At 45.3% G+C, this 24,823-nt stretch overlaps 1 protein-coding gene across 1 annotated transcript in view; it reads left to right on the top strand.

Moving 5' to 3' along the window:
* IL11RA (interleukin 11 receptor subunit alpha) overlaps positions 1 to 24,823 on the top strand; it is a 422,207-nt gene that overhangs the window by 198,571 nt on the left and 198,813 nt on the right. The window contains exon 5 of the mRNA XM_069626821.1: positions 3,430 to 3,544. Within this exon, the coding sequence (XP_069482922.1) occupies positions 3,430 to 3,544 (115 nt within the window). The remainder of the gene's footprint in view (positions 1 to 3,429; positions 3,545 to 24,823) is intronic.

The following is a 24,823-nucleotide window of genomic DNA, read 5'->3' as shown; positions in this document are numbered from 1 at the left end:
AGTGCTATTTATGCTTCCCCTCATGAACTCTGGCTGGCATTCACATATAGTCACTCATTTGTTCATTCACTCATTCACCCATTTACACAACCCGTCACTCACCTACTCAATAACCTACTCAGTCACCCACTCACTCACTGTCCTAGCTATCTCTTACACAATCACAGACACTCACTCACCTACTCAGTAGACTACTCAGTCACCCACCTACTCACTCCCTTTCCTAGCTATTTCTTACACAATGAATCACAGTCACTCACTCACCTACTCAGTAGCCTACTCAGTCACCCACTCACTCACTTGGCTAGCTTTGTCTTTAATCTCTCTCGCCTTCTCTTGCACTCTATTTCTCAGTTTCACCCACACTCTGGCATTCCCCAACTCCCCTGTTGTCTCTTGCTCTTTTTCCTCAAATAGCAGATGCCTTGACTTTAGAGCTCTCCCACAACTGCAATGGGATGCAAAGGTTTACGGGTATCTAAAACATCTGAGTTCTTAAACCCCTCTTATTGCATTGTAAATCACTTTCTTGACCCCAATAATTTCCCTGCGCTCCTGGATGCAGTCCCGTAAAGTAGTCTGCTTCCAACCAGTGTTCCAGGAAGTAGAAGGAAAGAACGAGGTCTCCGGATCTTCTAGTCTGGTTGTGTTTGGCATAAACTTTGTTATGGCTAGAACTTGCTCCGTCAAAACGCATGCACCGGTGCTCAGGTCAATGCCCGCCAGTTATGCTATTAAACCTAATTGTGCTCCCAATGACCACTGGGAGGAGGCGAGGCCAATTGATTACCTCGTTGGCTCTAAAATCCGGACATCTGATCACGTTTACCACGATAACAAACGGTGTGATCCTGGGCAAATCTTTTTCTTCTATGCCCTACTTCTCCTAAATGCATGCATTTGGAGCACTTACAAATGGACACAACCACGTACCTGTCTGACTGAAATCCTGAGCTTCATGCAACTTCACCACCTGAAGCTAACCTCCAAAAAACAGTGGGCCTCATTACACGGATGGCGGTAGGGATTTACCGGTACCGGTAAAATACCGGTACCGGTAAATCCTTACCGCCTTACTACGAGGTCCCTTTGCGGGTTGGGGGATTTAACGCCTGCTTTTTGCAGGCGTTAAAATCCAACCCGCTAAGGGACCTCTGAGCTAATTACGGCACCGCAAAATTGCGGTGCCGTAATTAGGATCTTCCCCACCTTCCCCATTCCCATAGAGCCCTATGGGGCAGAAATGGGAATGGGGAAGGGCAATGGCGGAAGGGGGATTTACCGCCCCTCCAACCTTGGAATGGGGCGGCAAATCCCCTTTCCGCCAAGGCGGTGCCGGTATTTTACCGGCATGAGCCATGGCGCTAATAGCGCCATGGCTCACCGCCTACCGGGTAATGAGGCCCAGTGTCTGCTCTTAACTACCTCTGCATTCTCAATCTTCATTCTAAGCACATTAGCAGTACACTAACACGTCAAGACACTACTCACTACAGCAAAGCCACTGGATTTCACCTTAGCATTAGGCATCATTTGTTTATAAAAAGAAATAACCTATTCATAGGTTACAGAAACAGGCTATGGTCAGATCTTACAAATGTCATACATTCACCCCTACAATTTATGCAAATGTTGGAAAGTGCTTGCGATCGTCCCGGGCTTCCAAGAGGTTTCAAATGAGGCAACGGCCCCCGACGGTGCTGTAGATACTGGGGGAACAGATAGGGGAGGGGGATTTTAGTGGTATCCGTATATGGGAATGGGATGGAGCGAGAATAGATGTAGATCATAAAACACCATCTTAGAAAATAGCAGCCATCATTAAAACGAAACCTGGTACTGTGCTGCAGCCAAGACAGTAGGCCTGTGCACTGAAAACAGATTGGGGTCGGAGTGGGGCAGGCTACGCTCACAGAGATCCATTAAACCTCTCCATATCTCATATCGTTAACACTTCTAACCCAGAAATAATTCACCCGACAAGGATATGAGGGGACCGAGAACTCCCAGCAAGCCGTTACCCCACAAGAAGGAGGGTGCAAGCCCCTGGCCCAAAACATAGGCTATAGTGACTTGCTGCCCCCAGCCCACGACCTCAATATCCCAGAGCAGCAGCCAACCCAAGACCCCAGACCAAAAAGCTTTTCGAGCACCCATTCCTTACAAAGATCACAAACAGAATATTGAAGGCCCCTGTGATTTGTGCTGCCAGGTGGCAGATAGAGAAAGTAACACATTTAGCATTGAGGGTGGGAAGGCCTAGAACGGCACTGACACACCTGGGATCGAGTTGGGGTTTGCTAAGCTAGGATGACCTCGAATGTAGCCTCTATGCCCAAGTCTGCAGTACAAGGTGCACATCAGGCCTCTGACAGGGAATGTTATGAGCTGCACACTTAATTGACAATTATCAAGGCCGAGGATGTCTTGAGGTGCGGAAAGGTGCGGAAACTGGGGGCTAGCTGCTTATTTCTTCTATGTTGCTATGAGGTCCAATCAAGAGGCTCCAGGGCAAGACACTTCCTTCTGTTCCCCCATTCCAGGGAGCTTGGCTGCCCCCTACAACTCCAGAGCACAGAAGCATGAATCCAGTTCAGCCAGCAGAGAGGCAGGTCCTAGTCTACAGAAGTGCACCCCCTCTGTTCCCTGGGGATGGCTAGGGGACAGACCTTTTCTCGGCCCTGGATGCCTTCTATCGTCCCCTCCCTGGCAGATGACTTTGGCATAGACTGTATTCCCACCAGAGGTCCAGTAACTCTTTTAAAAGTCCACAGATGAATCAAAGAAGAACAGGTTTTCTTCCCCTGAAAATGGTAATTATGCAGTGGAGTAACTTTGCTGAAAATGTTGAGGGGAACATGACATCTGAAGAAAGGATGCCCAAGCCAAATTAATGGGGACAACATGGTGTGCCATGAAAGTTGGGGGGGACAAACACCCCTGCCCCCCCCCTAAAATTACACCCATGTAATTATGTCACAGGGATTGGTCAAAATGGCATCCAATCCAGGCTGTTGTAACAAGTACCCTTTGCCTTATGATGTCACATCCAGAGTGCCCTGACTGTAGGCATTGTGGCTGAGGGAGGGGAGGCAACAGGAAGAGGTAGTTAGGCCTAACAGAAATAAAGATGATGGAACCCCTCTTTCAGCCCATTTTACCCTTATGACTCCTCTAACGCTGTCCCCTTGCCATGGCTGTGGGCTTCAAAAGTTCACCAGTGGCATGAGAGTGGCTTTACTTATGCAAGTGCTGCCTTTGAAGTACAGTTTCCTAGGAGACCTCCTGGGGAGGTTCCTGTACACCAAGAGGAAGGTGTTACAGTAGTCATTTCATCACACTGTTCCCCAGATGTGACAGTGGTGGGTGGTGGGATGGAGTTTAAGAGATGCCCTCCTGTAACCTGTGCATGTGATCATTTTCTTTTAGACCCCCCTGGAATACCCACTGTCTTCTGCAGAGTCTCGGACTACGAGAACATCACCTGTTTTTGGAATGCCAGCCGGGAGACTTTCCTCCCCACCAGATATTTTGCAACCTACAGGTAAGTTCTCTTTTTGGAAATAATGTTAATTGAAGAGGAGGGGTTTGGTGGCAGAAGGGGTTGAAGAAGTCATCTCGTGCACACAATGTCAGGGTATTCCGTCATTTCATCGACAGGCATTTTTACGAGTGCCTTTTTTACGTGGATGCTATTACGAAAATGTCATCGAAATTTTGGGGGGGTGAGAAAGGGCAGATAAGGGGTTGGGGGGTCAATAATAGTTAAATAGGTGGGGGAGTTTTTTGGGGGGGTTTAATAGTGTCCATGTAAAAAAGGCAGTCTTAAAAATGCCTGTTGGCGAAATGACATGGAACCCAATTTCAGATAGCAAGATTGCATCCCCCGAATCAGTAGACCTATTAGATATCATATGAAGCTATTCTGCACCGTGATGCCCCTTCTATCGGTGGAGAGATGTTCTGTGCTTTTAAAATCCATGTACATCTACCGCCACAGAAAGCACTCAGAATGGGGTATTCTGGGTTAACAATACATAATTGTAAGTGCTTCGCCACTCTTCACGGAATAAATATCACACTTCTAACGGGAAACACCCACTTCATGAAAACGAACATCGTAGACCTAGCTACTGCGCTTCTTTCTTCATCATGCAATTCTGAATGCATAGAATGTGCACTCACCCTCTATACAAACAAATCTTGCACTCCTTGCAAGCACACTGCCTTGTTTATGAAACACAGACCCTATCTGCTGGGTATTTGGACTTTGCATCGAATACCTTTCCATCAAATTCATTTGCATCAAGGGGCTTGCAACGAAAAAATATGCATCGAATGCATGTTTTTGGGGGGTAAAGAGTTAATTTTTGTTGTGGTGATTTGTAAAGGGGAAAACACTGGGGGTTTTGGGGGGACACAGTAAAAAAAAATGCAATTGATGCTAATTTTTTCATTGCAAAAAATTCAATGAAAATGTCCCTCGATGCAAAAAAATTGATGGAAAGAATGGATGTGACGCCTTATCTAAGGTGGATGGTGGATGGGTGCGCTTAATATGCAATAGTCCATACCATACCTTACCAGAAAATATACATAGCACGCATATACAATGTGCATCACACAAGCCATGTTCACTTTAAAAAGAAATGTATCTGGGCTTTGCCAAATACGTGTTTGCCTATGCAAGTCTATTGGCATGTATGTGTGTGTGTGTTATGCATATTTGTTTTTGTATTTATTTGGGACTTATATAGCGCCTTAATCCAAAGTGCTGTACATAGCAACAATATAAAAATGGTACAATAATATACAATGAAAAATGACATGTGAAGCCTGAGATCAACACTGTTGGTATATCTCGGCTGTTCATTATGATTTTTTATCAACTATTGTCTTTTCAAAGATGGTAGCCCTATTATACCATAGTATGTTTTTTTATGTAATTGAGGCACTGTCAGGTTTGTCCAGAAGCAAGTTGACTGGCCGCTTTCAAGCAGGTTCACACATGTCATCCATAATGCCATTCTATGAGTCTGACACATCAGTGCCCCTGTGGAAAACCTCTGATGCCCTTCAGTGGCTTCAAATAGCCTGTTGAGTGCCCTATGGCTCTATTAGTTTAATGTATGCCGCTGTTATGTCTGCGTGGGCCTACACAGGGCCTATCATGCACTCATGTCCTCTGGTTCCCATGATGACTTAGAATCAGCTGCTGTGTTCCCATGCATCACAAGTGTTAAAAGATGTTTCTTGAAAAGGAAGTAGAAACACCCACAGCCTGACAGGCCACTATTTCATGTTAATTTCCCCTTCCCTCTGAGGTCACAGTCAATGGAAAAGGCTCTTTTCAGTAGGGATATGAGTTCAGAGCTTGCTCATCTGCCCTTGATCCACCTTAAAAGTGTTGCTGTTTGTAAAAGTGTTGTGCTGTTTATTCTGGAAGGAGGGCAGGTGGCTCTCAATCCCCCACCCCGTCCACTCTTGATCTGGGTACATTACACCTTGTACATTATGCCCATACATTAATCAACACATGACATATATACAATTTGCACCCTTGAAAGGGCCATCAGCCAATCAGGTGGTTGGAACAGCAGGCGAGAATAGACATTCTCCGTCTGCTGTTCCAGCCACCTGAGGCCCTTACCCGGGTGGTGCCATAGTTTGTTTTTGTATTTAATGTAGGGAGGCAACAGGGAGTTAATCCTTGTTTCCTTCCTCCCTTCCCCCAAAACAATCCGATACCCTTGCCCACCCCTTCCCTACCTCCCCACTTACCTGCTACTTAGTCCCTTTTCCATATGCCAGTTGCCATCTTTTTTTCTTTCTTTTTTTTTTGTATTCCTTCCCTCAGGAGATTCTTCTGAGGGAAGAAAAAACTAAAAAAACATGTGCACCCCGGATAAACCCCAGGTTGAAATGGCTTTCACGACCCCAGTGGGGGCAGACATGGCCGGTAACGGCCCACAGTTCAAGATGATGCTCTTGTTTCGCTGGGGCCTACCTTAGCTCAGGCTGGCTAACCATTACCAACCATGTCCAACCCCCCTGCTGGGGTCACAAAGCCATATTAAAGCACTGCAATGTATTTTCATTTTCAAAAGGGCCACAACATGTCTTACATGAAAATTAAGGGAACATAAAAGATTGTGTAGAGGAGCAGGTGGACATGTCCTCCCTAGCTCCAACAACCTCGCCTCTGTCACATTGAAATAGCAGAAGAGCCTTATGTGGGATACCAGGTATCATCCCAATACCGCATGGAATGTACGAGAGACGATATGCACTCAGACAACCGTATTGAATGTACCCTCGAATTGAGAGGGTGGAAGAAGGTTTACATGCACCATTAGACATCAGAGAGCTATAAGTGAAATGTTACAAGGGCAGATTGACGTCATGGAGGAAAGATACTGAGACACACTGAAACGATATGTAACTACTCAAAGAATAAAGATGTAACTGAAGGAACAAGAGAAACATGGAATCAAGATACAAGGAAATCATATATGTAAAGCAGATAAAGTGTGGGCCCGATTCACAGACTTTTTTACATGTTTCAAAGTGACTTTGCACTGCTAGTGCAAAGTCGGTGCAAATTGTATTTTGTACTGCAAAAATGACTTTGCACTGACTTTGCCCTGCACAAATACACTTTTCACAGTTCCATGAATCAGGATTTTTGTCTGCAGTGCAAAGTCACTTTTTACCAGGAAAACATTCCATGAATCAGATCCTGTATATACGCAGAAGCACAAGTTAGACAAGACATATAGAAGCTTGCTGCAGAGGAAAATGTAACGTGACTAGAGTGGCCATGATAGAAAGAGGGGTGCAGGACTCGTATTAAAACTAATCAAGCTAAATCAGAGACAGACCAGGGCTGCAGAATCAGGAGACACTGGAAAAAAAGCTTTGAGTGATTAATAAAGAAGAGTCTATTGCCCGGAATCAAGGATGCTACTTCAAGGAATAATTGCAAGGCACAAGGGTAGTCAAAAGGATAAGCCATGTACGTAAGACATGTTTCTCTTAAATTAAGCAAAGAAGAAAACATATGCAAGAGCCAAGTATCAGACAATTAAAGTTGTAGAAAACCAATGCAAGATGTAGTGAGCAAGTCTACAGAGGCCACACAGTGTAATGACACCCAGTTCAATTGAATCAAATAGCAGTGAGTAGAAGGTCGAAATAGACAAATTTGTGGTCTCCTCACACGTGATACAGAAGTCGAAACAAGGGCTATTCATTAACCCCGAGCAAATATAATGGCGTGGCTACACTCCCTTGAATGGCCTAGAAGAGAGAGCAGGCTTTGAGGTGAACTATAAAGGAGAAGCCTTGGCTTGGGGCCTGACCAATGAGAGATGATGGACTAATTGGGAAAATGGGGACTAGTCTGACTTTACTCTTGGCACCTGGGTTTCGTTTTGCTTACGTGCTGCTAATGAGTCAAGAGTGCAAGGTTGGGAAATCATGCCAATCACACAGAGGGTCTGTGTAGCAATATACTATACAATGTTGAATATGCCGACCCGCTGCAATGTTTCCACTATAATCAGTATCATACGTGCTTAGAGGTGGTTCAAGGCATGCCTACCAGATAAGGGGCATCCAGTAATATTCTTAGTACTTACATAGTATAAATGTATATATGTTCCCTTAACCAATCCCTCCCTTTAATAGGTTTTACAGTTTGCCACATAGAATGACATTATAGATGATGCATATCGAGGTATAAATCCTTTGTATAATCAAATTTTGTTGTGAGTGCGTGAACTACTGCTTGTTGTTTGCCAAATTGCCCTACTTATTTTTTTTATTTTTTTAACTTAAATTTGATCTGTATTTTGTCAAAATACAATACCATTTTCCCTGCCGTCCCTCTCCCCTTCTCAACCTGCCAACTCCCTGCCCTCACAATTCCCCTACATCTCCCTCTCCCTATCCTTGCCCTACAGTGATATTTCGACATGTCCTTTCCCTACTGTTCTCTAGACATCCACGATAGGTCCATAAGGAGAACTCACCGGCATTCTCATTAACCTAGATTTCCCCTGTGACACCGCCCTTCCCTCCTCACCCTATCCATCTCTCCTCCTCTCACCTTTCCGAGTCTTCATTGTATCTCCCATTCTTGTCTATGTAGCCGGCCATCGCCGACCCCCTCTTAGCTCCTTCTCTCCCTGAAATCAAACCCATCAACCAAATCCTCCTGAGGCACGAGGCAGTTTGTGAGTCTTTTTGGAGGCACTTCAATATTAGTTGCCAGTCTAGCACAAACTTTTGGTGATAATAAAATAGTACTTTGCCATATTCTTTGAGTCTCTCCGGTGCTTTGCATCAGAAATCGTTATTGGTGATTCCATCTAGCACATGAGATGCTTCAAGGTGCTAGAACACATTTGTATTCATTTGGGGAGGCTCCTTTTCCAGAGCATGTCTGATTGCTCCAAACTTGTCCGGCATCTTGGACACAATACCTTTTTAACTCTTTGAGCTTGAGCTTGTCTTCCTACAGCCCAGAATCCTCTTTTGACCTTTAACATTCTGTTGGACACACAGTCTTCACCTCACAAACCAGTTGAAGTTGCCTCATGAATCGACTTCCTTTTCATTTCCACTCCCTCTACTGAATGTGTTGAATGAATGCATAGCTTAATCTAACGCTGGGGTAGGTGAACTCTTTTCATCCATGCCTACTGCCTTAAATACATAGATATTGTGTGCGAGTGAGCCCTCAGACATGGGCGGGTGGGCAGCGTCCTGGTGTTTCCTCCCTCTCCACGCCACTGCACTCTCACTGATTATGGGTGGGCAAAATTCCATAGAGAAATTGACACGTTGTGGAAAAAAATTAGCCTGTTTCGGCAGCAAATTTTGTGCCTGGAATTTCAGTCGTGAAACTTTTTTTTTTTTTTTCACCTGAAATTTATGCCTGTTATGGCTCTGTGAAACATGTTGGCCTGAAAAGTTTCAGAAGAGTCAGGCAAGAAAAAACACATCTCGGACCAAAAAGAACATTTTCCTAAAAGAGGCAAGGTTGGTTTTGCCAGCCGTCATTTTGCTAGGTGTATGCGCCTGTTCACATCTTCGACAGAATAAAGGCCAGGCTTCATTCCAGTATCGGGGGTAAACTTGCAGCCAGAGTGCAGGCCTGGTCCACCTCTTTCTTCTCAGTTGCTGCATACTGTGGCATTTCTCAATCCTAAAATATCATTATTGATCTCTTTTCCTTTACAAGGAAAAGCATTGCACACATGCTTGTTGCACTGATTATCATATCTGCTACAAAACACGTTTTTTAAGATGCCCCCTCGAATAGCAGTAGTCGTATCTGAAAAGAATAAAGATTTACTGTACATTCTAAGTTATGTTGTGTTGCTAAAATAGCACAGTGAGGTAAGCAGTTGCAATTGAGGTCAGTGTGTGATGTAAATCACACATTCAAATTCCATGTAGGTTCAATCAAGGTTTAATTGGTTCCTCAGCTGCGATGAGGCTGGTAGTAGTCGCTAGTTGGGCAAGCTCACGCTCTGTGTGCATCTTCGATATATTCTATTTTGTCAAAAGATAACCTAAGAGCCGGGCAATGGGTCCTCATGACTGGCATGATGAGAGCAGACTAAGTTGATCTTTACGTGGCTTCTTAATTTCAGTCTCAATCTGTCCTTACACACTTTACAGTCCTTTATGTGGGCATTGGAGTCCATGCTTATTTTCTGCTTGAATCTTGATGGTTTTGATAACCCTCGGTCGCTTTCCGGATGAGTACATCATTACGCACGCATATAGATAGCATGGCATCTCTTAGATGATTGAAGATAGTATCTATTAAAATCCTTGTTTCAGATAGATTTTTCATTTAATCTATTGGGAGTGAATCATCCTGTTTTTATGGTGGACATGAAAGCTAGCGGGTCATGAAATGTACACTCACACATACCCTTCGGCACTACCAGAACACATTATTGCCTGGTCGATATCAATTGCCAGCATCATTCTTTGCTAAAGATTTTTCTGCAATCTTTAGGTAAATCAGCATGTTCCTGCCAACACTGTGAAATGTAGTGTGACATGAAATAATGGCTCACTAATATTACCAGGCAGAGCATCCATTTGTGTAAGACCCTATACATTCTGAAAGGAAACAAAGCATTCATGTGAAGAGTGTGTTTGTAATACAGCGCTAATGGCCGGTGGATCGCATTCCCAGCTGGATGGGTTGAGATACATTTTAGGATGGGAAACCCCCAACCCTCCCAAGACTTTAATGATATTTGGATCCTGTGAGAAAATCTAGGGTGAAATTGGCCTTTTGTTTCGTTAAGGGAAATTGTCTTTGCTCCTGAGGCGTGTCTATTTCCCCTTAAACAATATACTATATACCAAATAAAGGGTGATCAATTAAGTTCCTTTGCTATTTCTGTGGTGACCAGGAGGCATTAAGGGTGGTGTTGGTGGCATGTAATGATGGCAGTGCGAGGTGGAGCGTCCACGGTTGGAGAGAGTGTATGCGGCCGCGATGAGCACATTGGGTAGAGCGTTCAGCTCCCTTGGAACGTGGGCGGGTATCGGCTGATTTGGCTGACTCCCTGCCGACAGGTACCTACAGAAAGTACAAGATGTAGAATTTGTTTCTACAAAAATGGCGGCAGGCCCACATGTACTTTTATATTTACTCTATTACTGAATGACTCCTTGTCATGGCTCCATGCGCTATCCCTGCACTTCCTGTCTGACTGCTACTGTAAAGGCGCCCTGAAAGCGGACACTCTTCGCTTCCAGTTTGACCTCTGTACGGCACTTTTGGTAAAAATATCAACCATATGCAACTACAAGTGTTGCAAAACAAGGATACTGCACTACACACTGGCCCCAAGTGTGCCTAAACTATGCGGACAGACTGTGAAATCCTCGCAGGAAAGGTTGAATACCGAGTATTTCCTGTTTATAAGGCAGCTCCAGAGCCCAGCCATCCTGAATTCCAAGCTCGTTCAGGGAGTTTATTTTTGTGCGGCGAGCAGAGACGGTTGCATAAGCCTGGGCTGTCTGTGAAGGCGCTCTAGACAAAATCTCAGTGTTGATTACCACGGAAGCTCTGCGTTCAGCTCACAGTGGGGACGGTGGGCTCTGCAGCCCTAGTCGCTACATCATTATGAGTGATGGGCAGTGACGACCAATCACGTTGCGTGTGTGTGTGTGTGTGTGTGTGTGTGTGTGTGTGTGTGTGTGTGTGTGTGTGTGTGTGTGTGTGTGTGTGTGTGTGTGTGTGTGTGTGTGTGTGTGTGTGTGTGTGTGTGTGTGTGTGTGTGTGTGTGTGTGTGTGTGTGTGTGTGTGTGTGTGTGTGTGTGTGTGTGTGTGTGTGTGTGTGTGTGTGTGTGTGTGTGTGTGTGTGTGTGTGTGTGTGTGTGTGTGTGTGTGTGTGTGTGTGTGTGTGTGTGTGTGTGTGTGTGTGTGTGTGTGTGAGACTTTGCACTGCTGACACAAACCCTGATTCATTCAACTGTGCAAAGTGTATTTTTGCCGGGCAAAGTCATGTTTGCTGTACAAAATGACTATGCACTGACTTTGTCTGGATTTTGCACAGTTTCATAAATCAGAGTTTCAGTCGGCAGTGCAAAGTGACTTTTCAGCAGTGCAAATTCACTTAGAACCGGGCAAATATTCCTTAAATCGGGCCCAGAGTCCTTATAGTGAATGTACACCCTCTGACACTGGACTCCTCCTTCTGCCAGCACTTGCGGGATGCATTTCATGACCGAGCTTGCACTTGCACATTTGCATCAGCACTGTCCAACTCCCATCTACTGTGGGGTGAACAGAATTCTGTCCGTTTCTGTTTGCATTTCTTTTTACAGCTTCATTGCGCATTATTACGTGAGTGTGTAAATGTAGAGACATTCAGAGTACCCACACAAAAGAGGGCCATGGTGCAGAGGGTTAATGGGGAATCTCGGGAGGATAGCTCAGGGGCAACATGCTCGCCTTGTAAGCAAGACGACACGGAGCAACACAGGTTCGATCCACGGGTCCATGCGTAGAAACCGCTGGTAGTGTGTTATAAATAACCTATCATATCATATCTCAATTCTACTTTGTCAGAGCCTAGATGCCGTGGGTTTTGTGCGCTCCTACAAATGTAAACAATACATAAATAAATAGGCCAGTCCATCACTGGGCAAGGAAAAGGCATGATGGTAATGGATAGGCTTACTACCCATGCAAACACTTGGTTTCCAGAGAGTTGGGTGTCCATTGTGAGTTCACCTCACCACTGAATTATTGGGAGACTAATTTGCATTTCATATCCCAGGCTAGGTAGTAAAATTACTCGAGCATAGAAAACAGAGGTTAAACCTGAATCACAAGCAGGGTTTGCAGTTCTACGTTGTGTAGGAATGTAATCAGATAGGCTGAAGCAGGCATCACATATCTATCATGAGGTTGTATATTCAGATCCAGCACAAGGGAGCGCAGCCGCAGGCCTGCCCTTATAAGTCTTCTCCGATCCAATTGCCGCCTGGGGATGCAGGAGATGTGTGCCAGATATGTACACGAGGAATGAGTTTGCCTTGAAATGTATGGAATGTGCACGCATTTGAACAGAAGGGACTGTAAACGTTTCCTGTGAAGAATGGAAGGATCCATCTGTGCCGGGCAGGGGTCAAGCCCTGAATAAAAAGTGTGAGGCGGGAGCAATTAACATACTGATTGATGAGGTGTCACCTGAAATTAGCATATCTAGGTGCCTTCTGAAAAAAGTGTGGGGGCTCTGTGTACTCTCGACTTCAGCCCTGATGCTGGGGCATTGCTTCAGGAACCTATCCCCTAGTTAGAATTGATCAGTCACAACTCTGCAGATCTGCACAGCAAATAGATTTAACGGTGGCATAATGTGATGCTAAAAATACACAAATGAAGAGACCTGTTATGAAGACACCTAATATGGAGACAAGCGATAGGACGCATTTGTCAAATAGGTAATAAAAAAACAATGCAATTGTTATATTTTATTAACTAATTTATTTAAAGTCAAAGTTGTATTGTAATGTAAAGGCTCAAGGGTGAACATATAGACATATTTACACATTAGATATTTCATGGATTTTAAGAACGTAAAACAAATCCTTTTTAAGGTTGTCATAACATGGTTCTACTCAATACATTTCGGGGCCTCAAATGAGAGTAGTTTTAGAGCATTTCTAACGATTAAAGGAATTCAATTTCTAATGCACTCATTTTATCTAAATCCGAAAAGTTCCCACCACTATGTAGCACTCCCTCTATTGTAGAATGCATGTTGCATTCTAGCTAGACCCCCCTCATATAAATCACCTACATACAATAAGCTAGCTTAAAGATACAGAAGTACTCTGAAAAGCACAGCCACAGTTAAATTTAGAGTGAAAACAAATATTGTTCAAATCAATTTCCCTGATTCTGGAATTTGTGTCACCAAATCATTCTTCGTAATTACCCCCACAGGATTTAAAGAAATGGGCATGTCCTCATTTTCTCATGAATGTATTTCATCTTTACAGAGTTGTTGATATTCTCATGCATAGTAGAAATGCACACAGTGGATCCGGAGTAAAGGCATTTCGTGGCCCCGGTGTAAAGGCGCACCGTGGACCCGGAGTAAAGGCACACCGTCGACACGGAGTAAAGGCAAAAATACACTTTGCACGGTTGAATGAATCAAGGTTTGCGTCAGCAGTGCAAAGTCACTTTTCAGCAGTGCAGTCACTTTGAACTTGGCAAATATTCCATGAATCGGCCACTCTGTACGTGCATCATAGCACGAAAGGTGGTATTCCTGTGGCGGGTCCTGACCTGCCAAGGACGGAAATCTCAACTTCAGATTCCCTTTGAGAGAAGAGCAATTTAAGGGGCATGCCGTTATAGCTGTTTCAATGAGGCGGTTGAGCAGTATTTCATGAGTTATATTATCTAGAGCTTTACAGAGAAAATGGTAATTGAAATACTAACATGGAGCATAATCACATGACCTAATGCAAATTCCAGTATTCGATGTTTTCAGTACGTCGTACACCGCTGAATACTGTAAGAGGATTCAATTCAACACTACAGCTAAGTCAACGCCTAGTCTATAATACTGAAGGAAAACCCTTATTGATATATCTTTAGGTCCAGTTCATGCGTTCTGGATGACTACCCCTATATAACGCCCCTCTCTTGGAATCCCCCTGACCCCACTGAGCCAAGAAGTAGTTCTGTTTTGCAAGTTTAAAAGGTTTATTTGATAATTTAAACAATATATATTATATCACGCTTTATAATAAATTAATAACTGAATAGCACCCTTAATCTGATATGATGAAGATTAACAACGGAGAATCTGGCACTAACCCACTTCTTATAATCACTAATGAGTGGACATGAAATGGATAAGGTAGCACACTGGTAAATAGGAACAAAAGAAGAAAGTGGTACAAAATGCTTTATAGAGTTCAAATGGATGCAAGGTTGAATGAATGAAATGCAGTATAGAAATACTCAATATGATTTCAACAAAACAATGTAATCACTTTTCTCTGGCAATTCCCTCCCCCCCCCCTTGATGCAAGGCAAGGAAATGGAAGGAAACACACAGTTCTCAGAAATGCAATCAAATGTGATTCAGTTCAACCCCAGCAAGCTTACAGAAAACAGATAGGAGTTTTGAAAACACAGGCCCAAATGCTTTGATATGTGCTAGCAATGGATGAGAAATATGCTGGAAATGCTTTTTAATTCCCTTTCAGAGGTTCAGGGTGAGTGGTATCTAGTTAATATTAGTCCAGGCTCACACTAGCAATGAGGCAGGGATAGTTAGCAGGTTAAACGAATTTCTGGCAAATGGAAAGCAAACAGCAGCAGTTTTTACATGTGAAGAAATTGCAAATCGCGGTAAAATTCGCGGATGCGTGTTCCGCGATTGCGGTAAAACTATAAGGGGTAGGGATGCGGTTCTTGGTGCGATTCAAAGCTACAATTCTAAGCTTTCAAATGAAAGTTACTGCAAGTCTCTAGCACAAACGGTTGCGGAAATATGAGCGATTTTGTGAAGGTCGTTTTTCAGATTTGAAATTTTAAAGTTCAAAAAGACAAGTGCAGCTTGCGACTAGAAAATGACAAGTGACAGTTAGGAGGCAGTTCTACTTAGGTTAAATAGATTGAATTATATTATTTTAACTAAGAGATTGGTTCTGCACAGTTTTCTAGGTACTCACACTATATTCTTGAGTGAAATGGGCCTCGCCATGGATCTGGTCAGGGTTTTAAACTGGACTCTGGTCTGGTCTGGCCTCTGCACTTCACAGTGATCTGGGTCAGCTCTCTCTGCTGGTCTGGGTCTCTCTGGGTACAGCACTGCTTTCTCTCTGGTTCTCTTAGTTCTGGATAGATTGAAGTCTCTAGTTTGGCTTTCTGGAGGTTTGATGGAGGTAAAGTATGGATTTCTGGATGTTGTATGGTCCGGCAGAGTGCGTTGCAGCAAATGGAATTGAAGGTCCCTATCTGTCCTGTCTGTCTGCTTTTATGTGTTTAGAATGTGGGTGTGTTCTAGCATCACTGACCCTACCTCTCGCTCAGCTTCTAATTGGTCAAACTTCCATTTATCATTTGATTGGGGAATGAACTGTGAGTCAGAGTGATGTCATTTTACAGCCTGCAGAAAGTCCACTCCTCCTGTCAACTTACACACAAATCTAGATTTGAAACAAATACATGTTTGCAGAGGTACATATTGTTTTAAAATCATATGCACCCATCATGCATTACAGGAGGTATCCCCTGTTCAAACTCTGCTCTTCCTGGGAGCTTGCATTCAGAAATGGCACATATTTCACTTTTTAACTGATTTTGCAATTTCTGACATTGACCCAACTTTACATACATGTGCGCAGGGAGTACGGACATTCACTGATGAAGTTTCAGATTTTTAACATGCATACATTTAGAGTTATCCCCACTTTTCCGCTAACACCCCCCTGAACATGCCACCGGGTCGAAAAACCTCTTAAAATGTGGGCAGAAAAATCACAAGAATTATGGTATCATTTATAAAATGTTCACATGTCCGCTCTATGAGTTATTCATCTTTTTAAAGTTATGTTCTGGCTCCAAAGGGGTGTGGTTTCCCAGGTCACATGGTATAGAAACCAGTCTTTCCAGTTTCTGCCAAGCCAGCTTGCTCTCACAGGCAGTGCTCCTCCCAGCTCCTGCCAAGAGGAAGCTACATTTTACGACTGCGGTAATAAAAACCTTTGCCTGAGTGAAGAGGGCTTTGTCCACTCTCTTGCAGAGCCCAGGTAATTCAGTTATCAGATAGATGGCATATCCTTAGTGGGGGCAGCAAAAGGAAGGTTGGCCTGGGAACACAGTGGTGACTCAAGTTTCACTGCTGATGGGGGTAGTTGCCAGGCAGAATCAAGTTCCTTAAGCCAGACTTTCAGCTACTGTCATGTTATTTGTTGCTTTTTAAATTAACTTGCAATTTTACACATGCAGCTAGAATGCTGATTCTAAGTGCAAAACTATGACATTTAAACAATTGCAACCTATGTGACACTCAAAAGTAGGTCACTCAGTCAATTTAAACATTTAGATTTTTTTTTTTAGTGTCTTTCAATCCAGTGCAACTTAAACTGCTGAAATCCACAGCGCAGCCAGTCTTGTTATAAACCTTGTCTTATGATCTTCATTTCCCAGATTTTGTAGGCACACAAAACTCCATTCTGCCAAATGTCTGCTGGTGTTCAGTAAATATTTTGCACATATTGCAATGTTTGAAAATAGGCATTTTGACTTGCCTTCAGGGAAACAGAGTGGTTTTAAAACGCCGGCTTTTGGATAGTGGTGAGTACTGGTACTGCACCCATTTTTGGGATTTAAGAAATGAATTCCCCACAATTCTAGGTTGCATTTGGCAATCAGCATTGCCATTCCCAATGGTTTCAGACTACTGTGCGGGTAGTCCAATGGTGGTTTTAGGCAGTGTCCTTCTGTGCCCATAACATCGGCAAAAATGAGTGGCAGCCTATTCTTCATGCATTTCCCTGTGCATTTTCTGGGAAGCTCTGGCCATCATGATGTTTTCATGTCAGTACTGCACAGTTTTGAGGTAGGGCTAGGATGCATGGGTAAATACATCCCACAAGCCCCCCTCTTGCGATGGCCATTCTATTTCACGAATGGGACTCGCAAGATCTGGGATGTTTCCTCATCTTCTTCCAATAGATGGCACAGTTCAGCATCTTTTCCTCCATCCGGTACTGATCGATCGGTTCTCCTCGCCGGTCCTGATGGGAATATTGGGCGGTCCACTGGGCCCATTGGATCTTCGTTCCCGGTCTCCGGATCGTCCTTCTTGGTCATTCTTCATGGTTTCATCTCTCCTAGGATGATAAAGCAAAAGCGGCAATATCTACTCATAGACAATTTTTATTTTTTTTTCCACCACTGTTGAGATAGTGGGGCAGCATATGCATTTCATCATCACGAAACATTACATTCTTATTTTGAAAAAAAAAACAGTATAACTAAGAGACAGTTTCATGCAAATCACAATATTTTAGAGACTAGATGTGGTATGTTTTATGATTGGAACAGAATTAGTCTGATACAGTACCTGCTAGGATTCCAGAGGATTCCTCCAGTTGTTGCAGAGTGTGCCTGGGATGGCAACATTTCAACTGGTTTATGTGGACCCACTTGTCTTCCCCCGCTGCCAAACCGCCTTTGGGGATGTGGATTTTGTAGGCCACAGGGGAGATTTTGTCTATGATCTCGAGTGGTCCCTTCCATGTAGGCAAAAATTTTCGCTGCTTGGCCTGGTTCCTTTGGAAGTTGTATAGATAGACCCGGTCTCCCACCTGATATTCCTTCCTGGAAGTTTTCAGGTCATAGTGGGTCTTCATGCTATCAGCTGATCTTTCTAGATTCCGCTGAGCATAAGCAAAAGCATGTTGGAGGTGTTTCCTTAAATTCTCTACATACTCATGAGTAGTGGAGGCATTTATCAGTGTCTGCTCTTGGGTCCTATAGAGCAAATGCTGAGGAAGCACCATCTTGCGCCCAGTCATCAACTCAAATGGTGACATTTTGGTTGCAGATGAAGGGGTAGATCTGATAGCCATTAGGACCAGAGGTAATCGGATATCCCAACTTGGCCCAGAATCTGCCACAAACTTCTTTAAGATGCTCACAATTGTCCGGTTATATCTCTCTACTGCCCCAGAAGAAGCTGGTCTATAAGCAATATGCAACTTCCTTTTGACCCCCAGTATCTCCCACATCTTTGTCATTACTTCACTGGTGAAGTGGCTACCTCTGTCTGACTCAATCCTTTGAGGTAGACCAAAACGGGAAAAGATGTGGTTAATCATCAAGGCAGCTGCCGTTTCTGCCTTGCAGTTTGGAGCTGGGAGACATTCCACCCACTTGGTAAACAAGCATGTCACAGTCAACATGTACTTATTCCCCCTAGCCGAGCGAATCACAGGGCCTACAAAGTCGATTTGTAAATCTGACCATGGCAGTGTCATTCCCCTCTTTTGTAAAGGCGCGCGGTGCGTGAGGGATGATGGCTGAAATTGTGCACACACAAGACACCCCTTCAAGTATTGGTCGAGGTCCTGCCCCATGTGTGGCCAGTATGCAACCTCTCTTAAGATTTCCAATGTTGTGTGAAACCCCCTATGACCGGCAGTGGCCGCATCATGGGCGTGACTTAACATCAGGCTTCGGAATGAGGTAGGAACCACCCACTGGTCGTGGCCAGCTTTGGATTTCCTCACCAACAAACCGTCTTGGATCCGGAACATTTTTGGACATTTCATCAACACTCTTAGGTCCTCTTTCCCAATGTAATCGGTATCCGTCAGGGGAAAGTTCTCAGGGTCCTCAAGGTGCTGGTAAAATTTACCAATTATTGGATCCCCCTTCTGAGCGGTAATCAAATCAGCATCAGGGGTCTCCTTGCTCCATTGTGCAATTGAAAGGTCGTTGTGAGCATTTGTCTGGGACCTAGTGATAGCAGTGACCTGGATTTCCCCCAATAGGGACTCAATCTCAATTAGATCCCCTTGGATGGCCCCGGTTTTGGCCAGCTGATCAGCTAAGTCATTTCCAGTTTTGTCTGGTCCCTCTACTTTGGAATGACCCTTGATCTTTTTCCAGTAGATGGTCATCCCATTCGATGTGACCAGATCATCAATGTTTTGGATCAACTTCCCATGTTTCAAGGGTTTGTTGTTAGCACATAACATGCCTCTGGTTTTCCAATTAACCAGGTGCTCCACGAACCCGTTCCGTACATAATCCGAATCTGTGATTATGACCAGTTCGTGGAGTTGATGCTGGACAGCAGTGAGGATGGCATGATGCACAGCCATCAATTCTGCCACCTGACTACTTCGGGGACCAATTTTGTATCCAGCGGAGGGTTCTGGGGACTCATTCACCCATGCATTCCCTACGCCGGCCACTAGTTCTTTCTCCCCGTCGTTGTCAACATGGTAAGAGCATCCATCCACCTACACAGTGGGCATTCCCTCACACTTGTCTTCTTCAAAGACTTTGTGGGGGGAATTAAGGTATGCCTCCATGTTGTCCTTGATTTTCAGACTTTCGTCCTCGAGACAGTTTTCTCTGGCACAATCATGCAAGTCAGCCAGACCTTGCGCGAGGGGACTCTTCTTGTTTTGGCCATATCTGACCTCCACAGGAAAGCCTTGCATTGACAGAATCCAGGAAGTAATTCGGGAATTACTCACATTTCCGGCCCGGATTCTGTCACTTTGGAGATATTGCAGAGGCTGGTGTGGAGTCTCCACTATAATGTGCTCCCCCTGGATAAACGGGCGGTAATTCTTCAATGCCCACACCGTTGCCAGGAGTGCCTTCTCACAATCGTTGAATTTCTCCTCCACAGAGGATAAAGTTTTGCTCGCATAGGAGATTACTTTATTGACCTGGTCATGCTTTTGGTATAATACTGCCGTCAAGCACGTATTAGAGAACCCCGTCTCCAGGAAGAACTCCTTGTTTCTGACAGGGTAAGCTAGGCAAGGCGCTTGTGAGAGGCTTCTCTTGAGTTGTCTTACTGCCTCGGCTTGTTCTGGACCCCATTCCCACTTGACCCCCCCCTTCAGGAGATGAATCAGGGGTCTGGTGATCTCTGCGTAGCCCTCAATGAACTTTCTGCTGTAATTAGTCAGTCCAAGGAGGCTCCTTAGTTCCTGCAGAGTTGTGGGGTCTTTCAGTTTCTGAAGTGCTTCCACTTTCTTTTCCTGGGGACAGAGGCCCTGAGGAGTAATCTCATGCCCCAAGAAATGAACACGGGTTCTACACCACTGTGCTTTCTGAAAGGAAAGTTTTGCTCCGGCGGCCCTCAACTGTGTCAGAACATAACGGATCTCCGCTATATGTTCCTCCACAGATGAACTTTTGACGAGGACATCATCTACATAAGCCAGGTTACCCCTTGCACCCAAGTCGGGCATGGCCTTGTGTAGAAAAATGTTGAATTCATTGCCGGAGTTGAGGTATCCGAAGGGAGTCCGGGTCCAGGTGTACTGCTGGCCCCCAAAGGTAAAAGCCAGCTTGTATTGGTCCTCCCTACTGACAGGCACAGTCCAGTATCCATTGGTCAGGTCTATTGCAGTGAATACCTGTGACCCCTGAATCTGGGCCAGCCCTTGGTCAATGTAGGGCAGAGGCCATCGGGAAGTATGGACCCGTTTGTTGAGCTCCCTGAGGTCGGCGCAGAGTCTCCACTGGCCGTTTGGCTTCAATATTCCCAGCACCGGATTATTGAAGGTGCTGTGGACTGGACGGATTATTCCCCGGGACTCAAGGTTCTTAATTATTTCAGTAAGGGACTCCATTGATGCGAGAGGCAATCGATATTGCTTCACAAACACAGGAGTCATGCCAGGGTCCGTGGGGATTGTTGTGGTGTGGATGTCGGTGCGACCACAGTCATATGAGTCTACCGCAAAGAGATCTTGGAAATCCAAGAAAACTTGTTTCAACTTTTGCCCTTGTTCCAGAGTCACACAGGCATCAGCTAGGTTGACTCTCTCTTCCACCATCTGCCTGAAGCCTGGAAAGACTTCTGGTATGGCTATCTCAGCGGCCTCCTCCAGCTGGGTGGAGAAGTCCCTGGTCAGAGTGCTGATTTGGACTGGAGGCTTCAGGTGGGAAAGGCAGCCCTCATGGACCTGGAAAATCACCTCATCCCTCCTGAAATCACAAGTCACATCTTCCTTACCATAGGGGCAGGAAGTGTACACCAGGAAGTTCCCCCCATGCCGGGTAAAAATCCTGTCTGGTGTTGTATTGTCATCACTGTCACTGTCAAAGCAGTCCTTGGGGATTGGTCCTAACAGTTCATTTAATAAGTCGATGGAAAAATGTCGGTCATCAACCGCCATTCCAATAATGGTGCCCGCGGCTAGAGTAATACTCTTTAAGTCGCTGTTATCCACCTCTATTGGAATGGTGTCATGTTCTATGTTGACTAATGGTGTTGGGTTTACCCCCAACCCTTGCTGTTGGAGAGAAGCATTTAGATGTATGTAAGCATCAGGGTTTTTCAACTCTTGTCCCCTTTTAACTTTCACTTCCAGGGTGAATTGTCGGGTCCTTTCTGGGATGGTGACTTCCTCTTTAACCTGAATTTCAACTGCATAAGGTAGCAATTGAGCTGACCTAAATGCTTTTTCTGGATCATCAAAGCCCATGGGATTATCCGCTAATCGGGACCAAGCTTTGAAGTTTATTAGGTCCAAACTAATGGCAAAGCGATTGAGAATGTCACTGCCTAGGTAAAAGGCGGCAGGGACGTCTCGCACGACCCAACAATTGTGGACTATGCTCTTGTTGCCAATGGAGATTTTGAGCATACACCTGCTTGGCAGGAGATGTTTGGAATTAGGTGCTTCCAGGTCCATTTCCCATTTGTCTATCAGTTTGAAGGTGGGAATGGCTGGATCTTTTGGGAGTTGGCGGAACATGGCTTCGCTGATGAAGCTCTTACCATTGTTCACGCACACTCGAGCGAGAACAGAGTCCTTCCCATCATTTAACTGAACAGGGATGAACAACTGCTCTTCAATTTGCTGAATATCAGCCAGGCTTTGAGCTGATTTCACATCTTTCTGGACTATAGGAGTGGGAGTTTCAGATTGTGGATTGGTATAGAATTTCAGAGTGTTTCCTTCCAGCGTGGAATACCACCTTAAACTGGAAGGAAGGTTGATTTTCAGAAATAGAGAGGACCCCCCATCACCAGTCTGTTGTCCTACTGCTATTACTGTCACGTCTGGAATTTGGCTATTCTGGAAGTGAAATTCTACTTGGTCAGATTTTTGTTCAACCATGTGGCATGTGCCGTTTAAACTAACATGGTTGACACTCTGTTTTAATTTTATTGGTCGGCTAGTCTGGGTCCAGAGGACCTTGTTTACACAATCTATTAGGGGTGACAACCTTCTCAGGAGGTCATTCCCTAGTAAACAAGGGGTGCCCTCTGGGGTCACAACTATGACCGGGTGTTTCAACTTATGTCGCCCAATTTTAATGTCCAAATCTGCAGTCCCCTCAACGGGAATTTCCTTCCCGTCAAAGTTCTGGAGTTGTCCAGGAAGTGAGGTGAGAGGAATTTGGTAATTCTCTCCCCTTCCTGCATTCAGTTCATCAAAGGCCCTTCTGGACAGAAGGGTAGCTTGAGATCCCGTGTCCACCAGTGCCGAGATTGTACCCTGCCCCTGTACTTGTACCGGGGCATAATATCTTCCCTCCTTCTCCTTAAGGGGGCACAGATAATGCACATTTTTGGACAACTGGTGGGCTAACTTTCTGGTTTTGGACATTGCTAGCGAAGAGATTTGGGCAACATTTTGTGGAGAGTCTTGGGAATCTGAAAGAAAAATTTGGCAACTGGAGATCAGAGCCATTGTGGGTTCCCCTGGTTCCGGTTCTGGGCCGCCCCCCCCCTTTTTGGAGGCAGTCACCAGGATGGGTTTGAACCAGGGGGTTTTCTTGCTGTTTGTTCTGGGATGAGATAGTGGGCGGCGGTAGCTCAGTCTCCACATCTCCCCAGTCTGGATTTGCATCCCTAGGGACCCATTTTTCTTTGGGAGGAGTTCCCCCCTCTCTGAAGGAGAAGATCCTTTTCCCAGGATCCTCTGAGGATCCCTCTCCCTCAAATTGGAAGATCTGTACCTCCTCCTCAAACTGAGTCTGTTTGGGTCTTTTGTTTCTCCTACCCCCCCTCTGCTCCTTAGGAGGCAGACTTTCAGGGGCAAGAGATTTCGTTTCCGGTTCCTGGGTTTCCAGGGGCTGTTTACAAGTGAGGAAGGAAGCTTCCTCCAAGGCTTTACACCCCCCTTCCCTTGGTGCCTCCTCCCTGGGAGCCGGTGTGTTATCGGGGTGCTGCCCCCGTCATTGTTCTGGAGCACCAGGTCCAGAGTTGGGTGCGTTCTGCGCCGGCACGCCCATCTGAGGGTTCTGCTGAGCCCTCAGTATGTGACCCAGATCCCGCGCCATGTTTTGAAACTGGCGCTCTAATTGGGAAACTCGCTCAGGCTGATACGGGGCCCTGTTTTCTCCCCTGGGCTGATCCCGGGAAGGGTAGCTGTCCCTTCTTTGGTAGTACCCCTGGTTGGGAAGATTTGGGTACCCCTCCACCCTTGGCCTCCCCTCTCCCGGATTCAGTGGTCTGGGCTCAGGGAATTGGGGAAAGAAGGATGGATGATTTTGGGGTTGGAAGTCGGGTGGATATCTGGGGAAAAAGTTCTGCCCAGGGTTTGGTAAATTTCTGCCCTCCTGTGGGAAGTTTGGAGGGAAGTTCCCTGGGTTAGGTGCTTGGCTGGATCCCCCCCCCTGGGCTGGAGGAGTCCACACATAACCCAGGATGGGTCGATTTCCCTTGTAGCGAGGACTTACATAGTCAGGAGAGCGAGGGACCCCATTTGTGGGGCTGCCTCCCTGGCTCCCTGTCTGTGACTGGCCCGAGGACCTTCTGGGCCTAGCATTATTAGGTGCAGGTGGGTTTTTAGGCCCCCCCATCTCCAAATCCAAAACGGGGGTGACCTTTACCTCTGCCACCTTGGCAGCAGCAGGGGTGCTGTTGGCTTTGGGGTTTTTCTGGGCATTACTTTTGCTATCTATCGGTTTCTGCACCTCATAGATCCGGGTAGCCTGTTCAATGACCCAGTCTAAAGATCTTTTCTCGTGAAAATCCCTCACAAGCTGGGTCATGATATATTTGGGCAAGGCATGGAAAAACGTGTTAATAAATTCCCTGCTATCCGTGCGCACCCTTCTTGTGGTCTGTGCAAAAGCACGCTTTAACTCCTGCACAAATTCTTGTGGGGCCTGATCCTCCCCACATTGCAAATTGTAGGCTGCCTTGCGAGCCTCTTGAGGATTTCTGTGAACAGAAAAATGTTTCAGGATGGCCGCCTTATATGTGGACCATCTTAAATGATTTTGGTCCTCCAGCCCCGCAAAGAAACTGGAGTATTCCGGGGAGAATGTCCACTTTACATATTGAATACAGCTTTGGCTGTCCTTCAAATGGAAAGTCTCCATCATTTGTTCAAACAACTCTAAGTGCTCCCAAACAGAATACTTAGCGTTCTTATGGTAAGGCGTGATGACGCTCCTGATCGCCTTAATCTGCTTTAAGGGGTCCTTAAGCAAGGCCCTTTTTGCCTTATTGGCCTTTTTGGTTCGGGTAACCCTTGTCCATTCTTCCTCGGACTCAGAGGCACTGCTCCCAGAGGTTCCCGTCTGTTCTTCCAG

The sequence above is a fragment of the Ambystoma mexicanum genome, chromosome 6p (genome assembly GCF_040938575.1).
Source record: "Ambystoma mexicanum isolate Mex_15411 chromosome 6p, UKY_AmexF1_1, whole genome shotgun sequence".
In the NCBI taxonomy this organism is placed as follows: domain Eukaryota; kingdom Metazoa; phylum Chordata; class Amphibia; order Caudata; family Ambystomatidae; genus Ambystoma; species Ambystoma mexicanum.
Note: the sequence above shows the minus strand (reverse complement) of the source record. Positions and strands in the feature narration are given on the sequence as shown.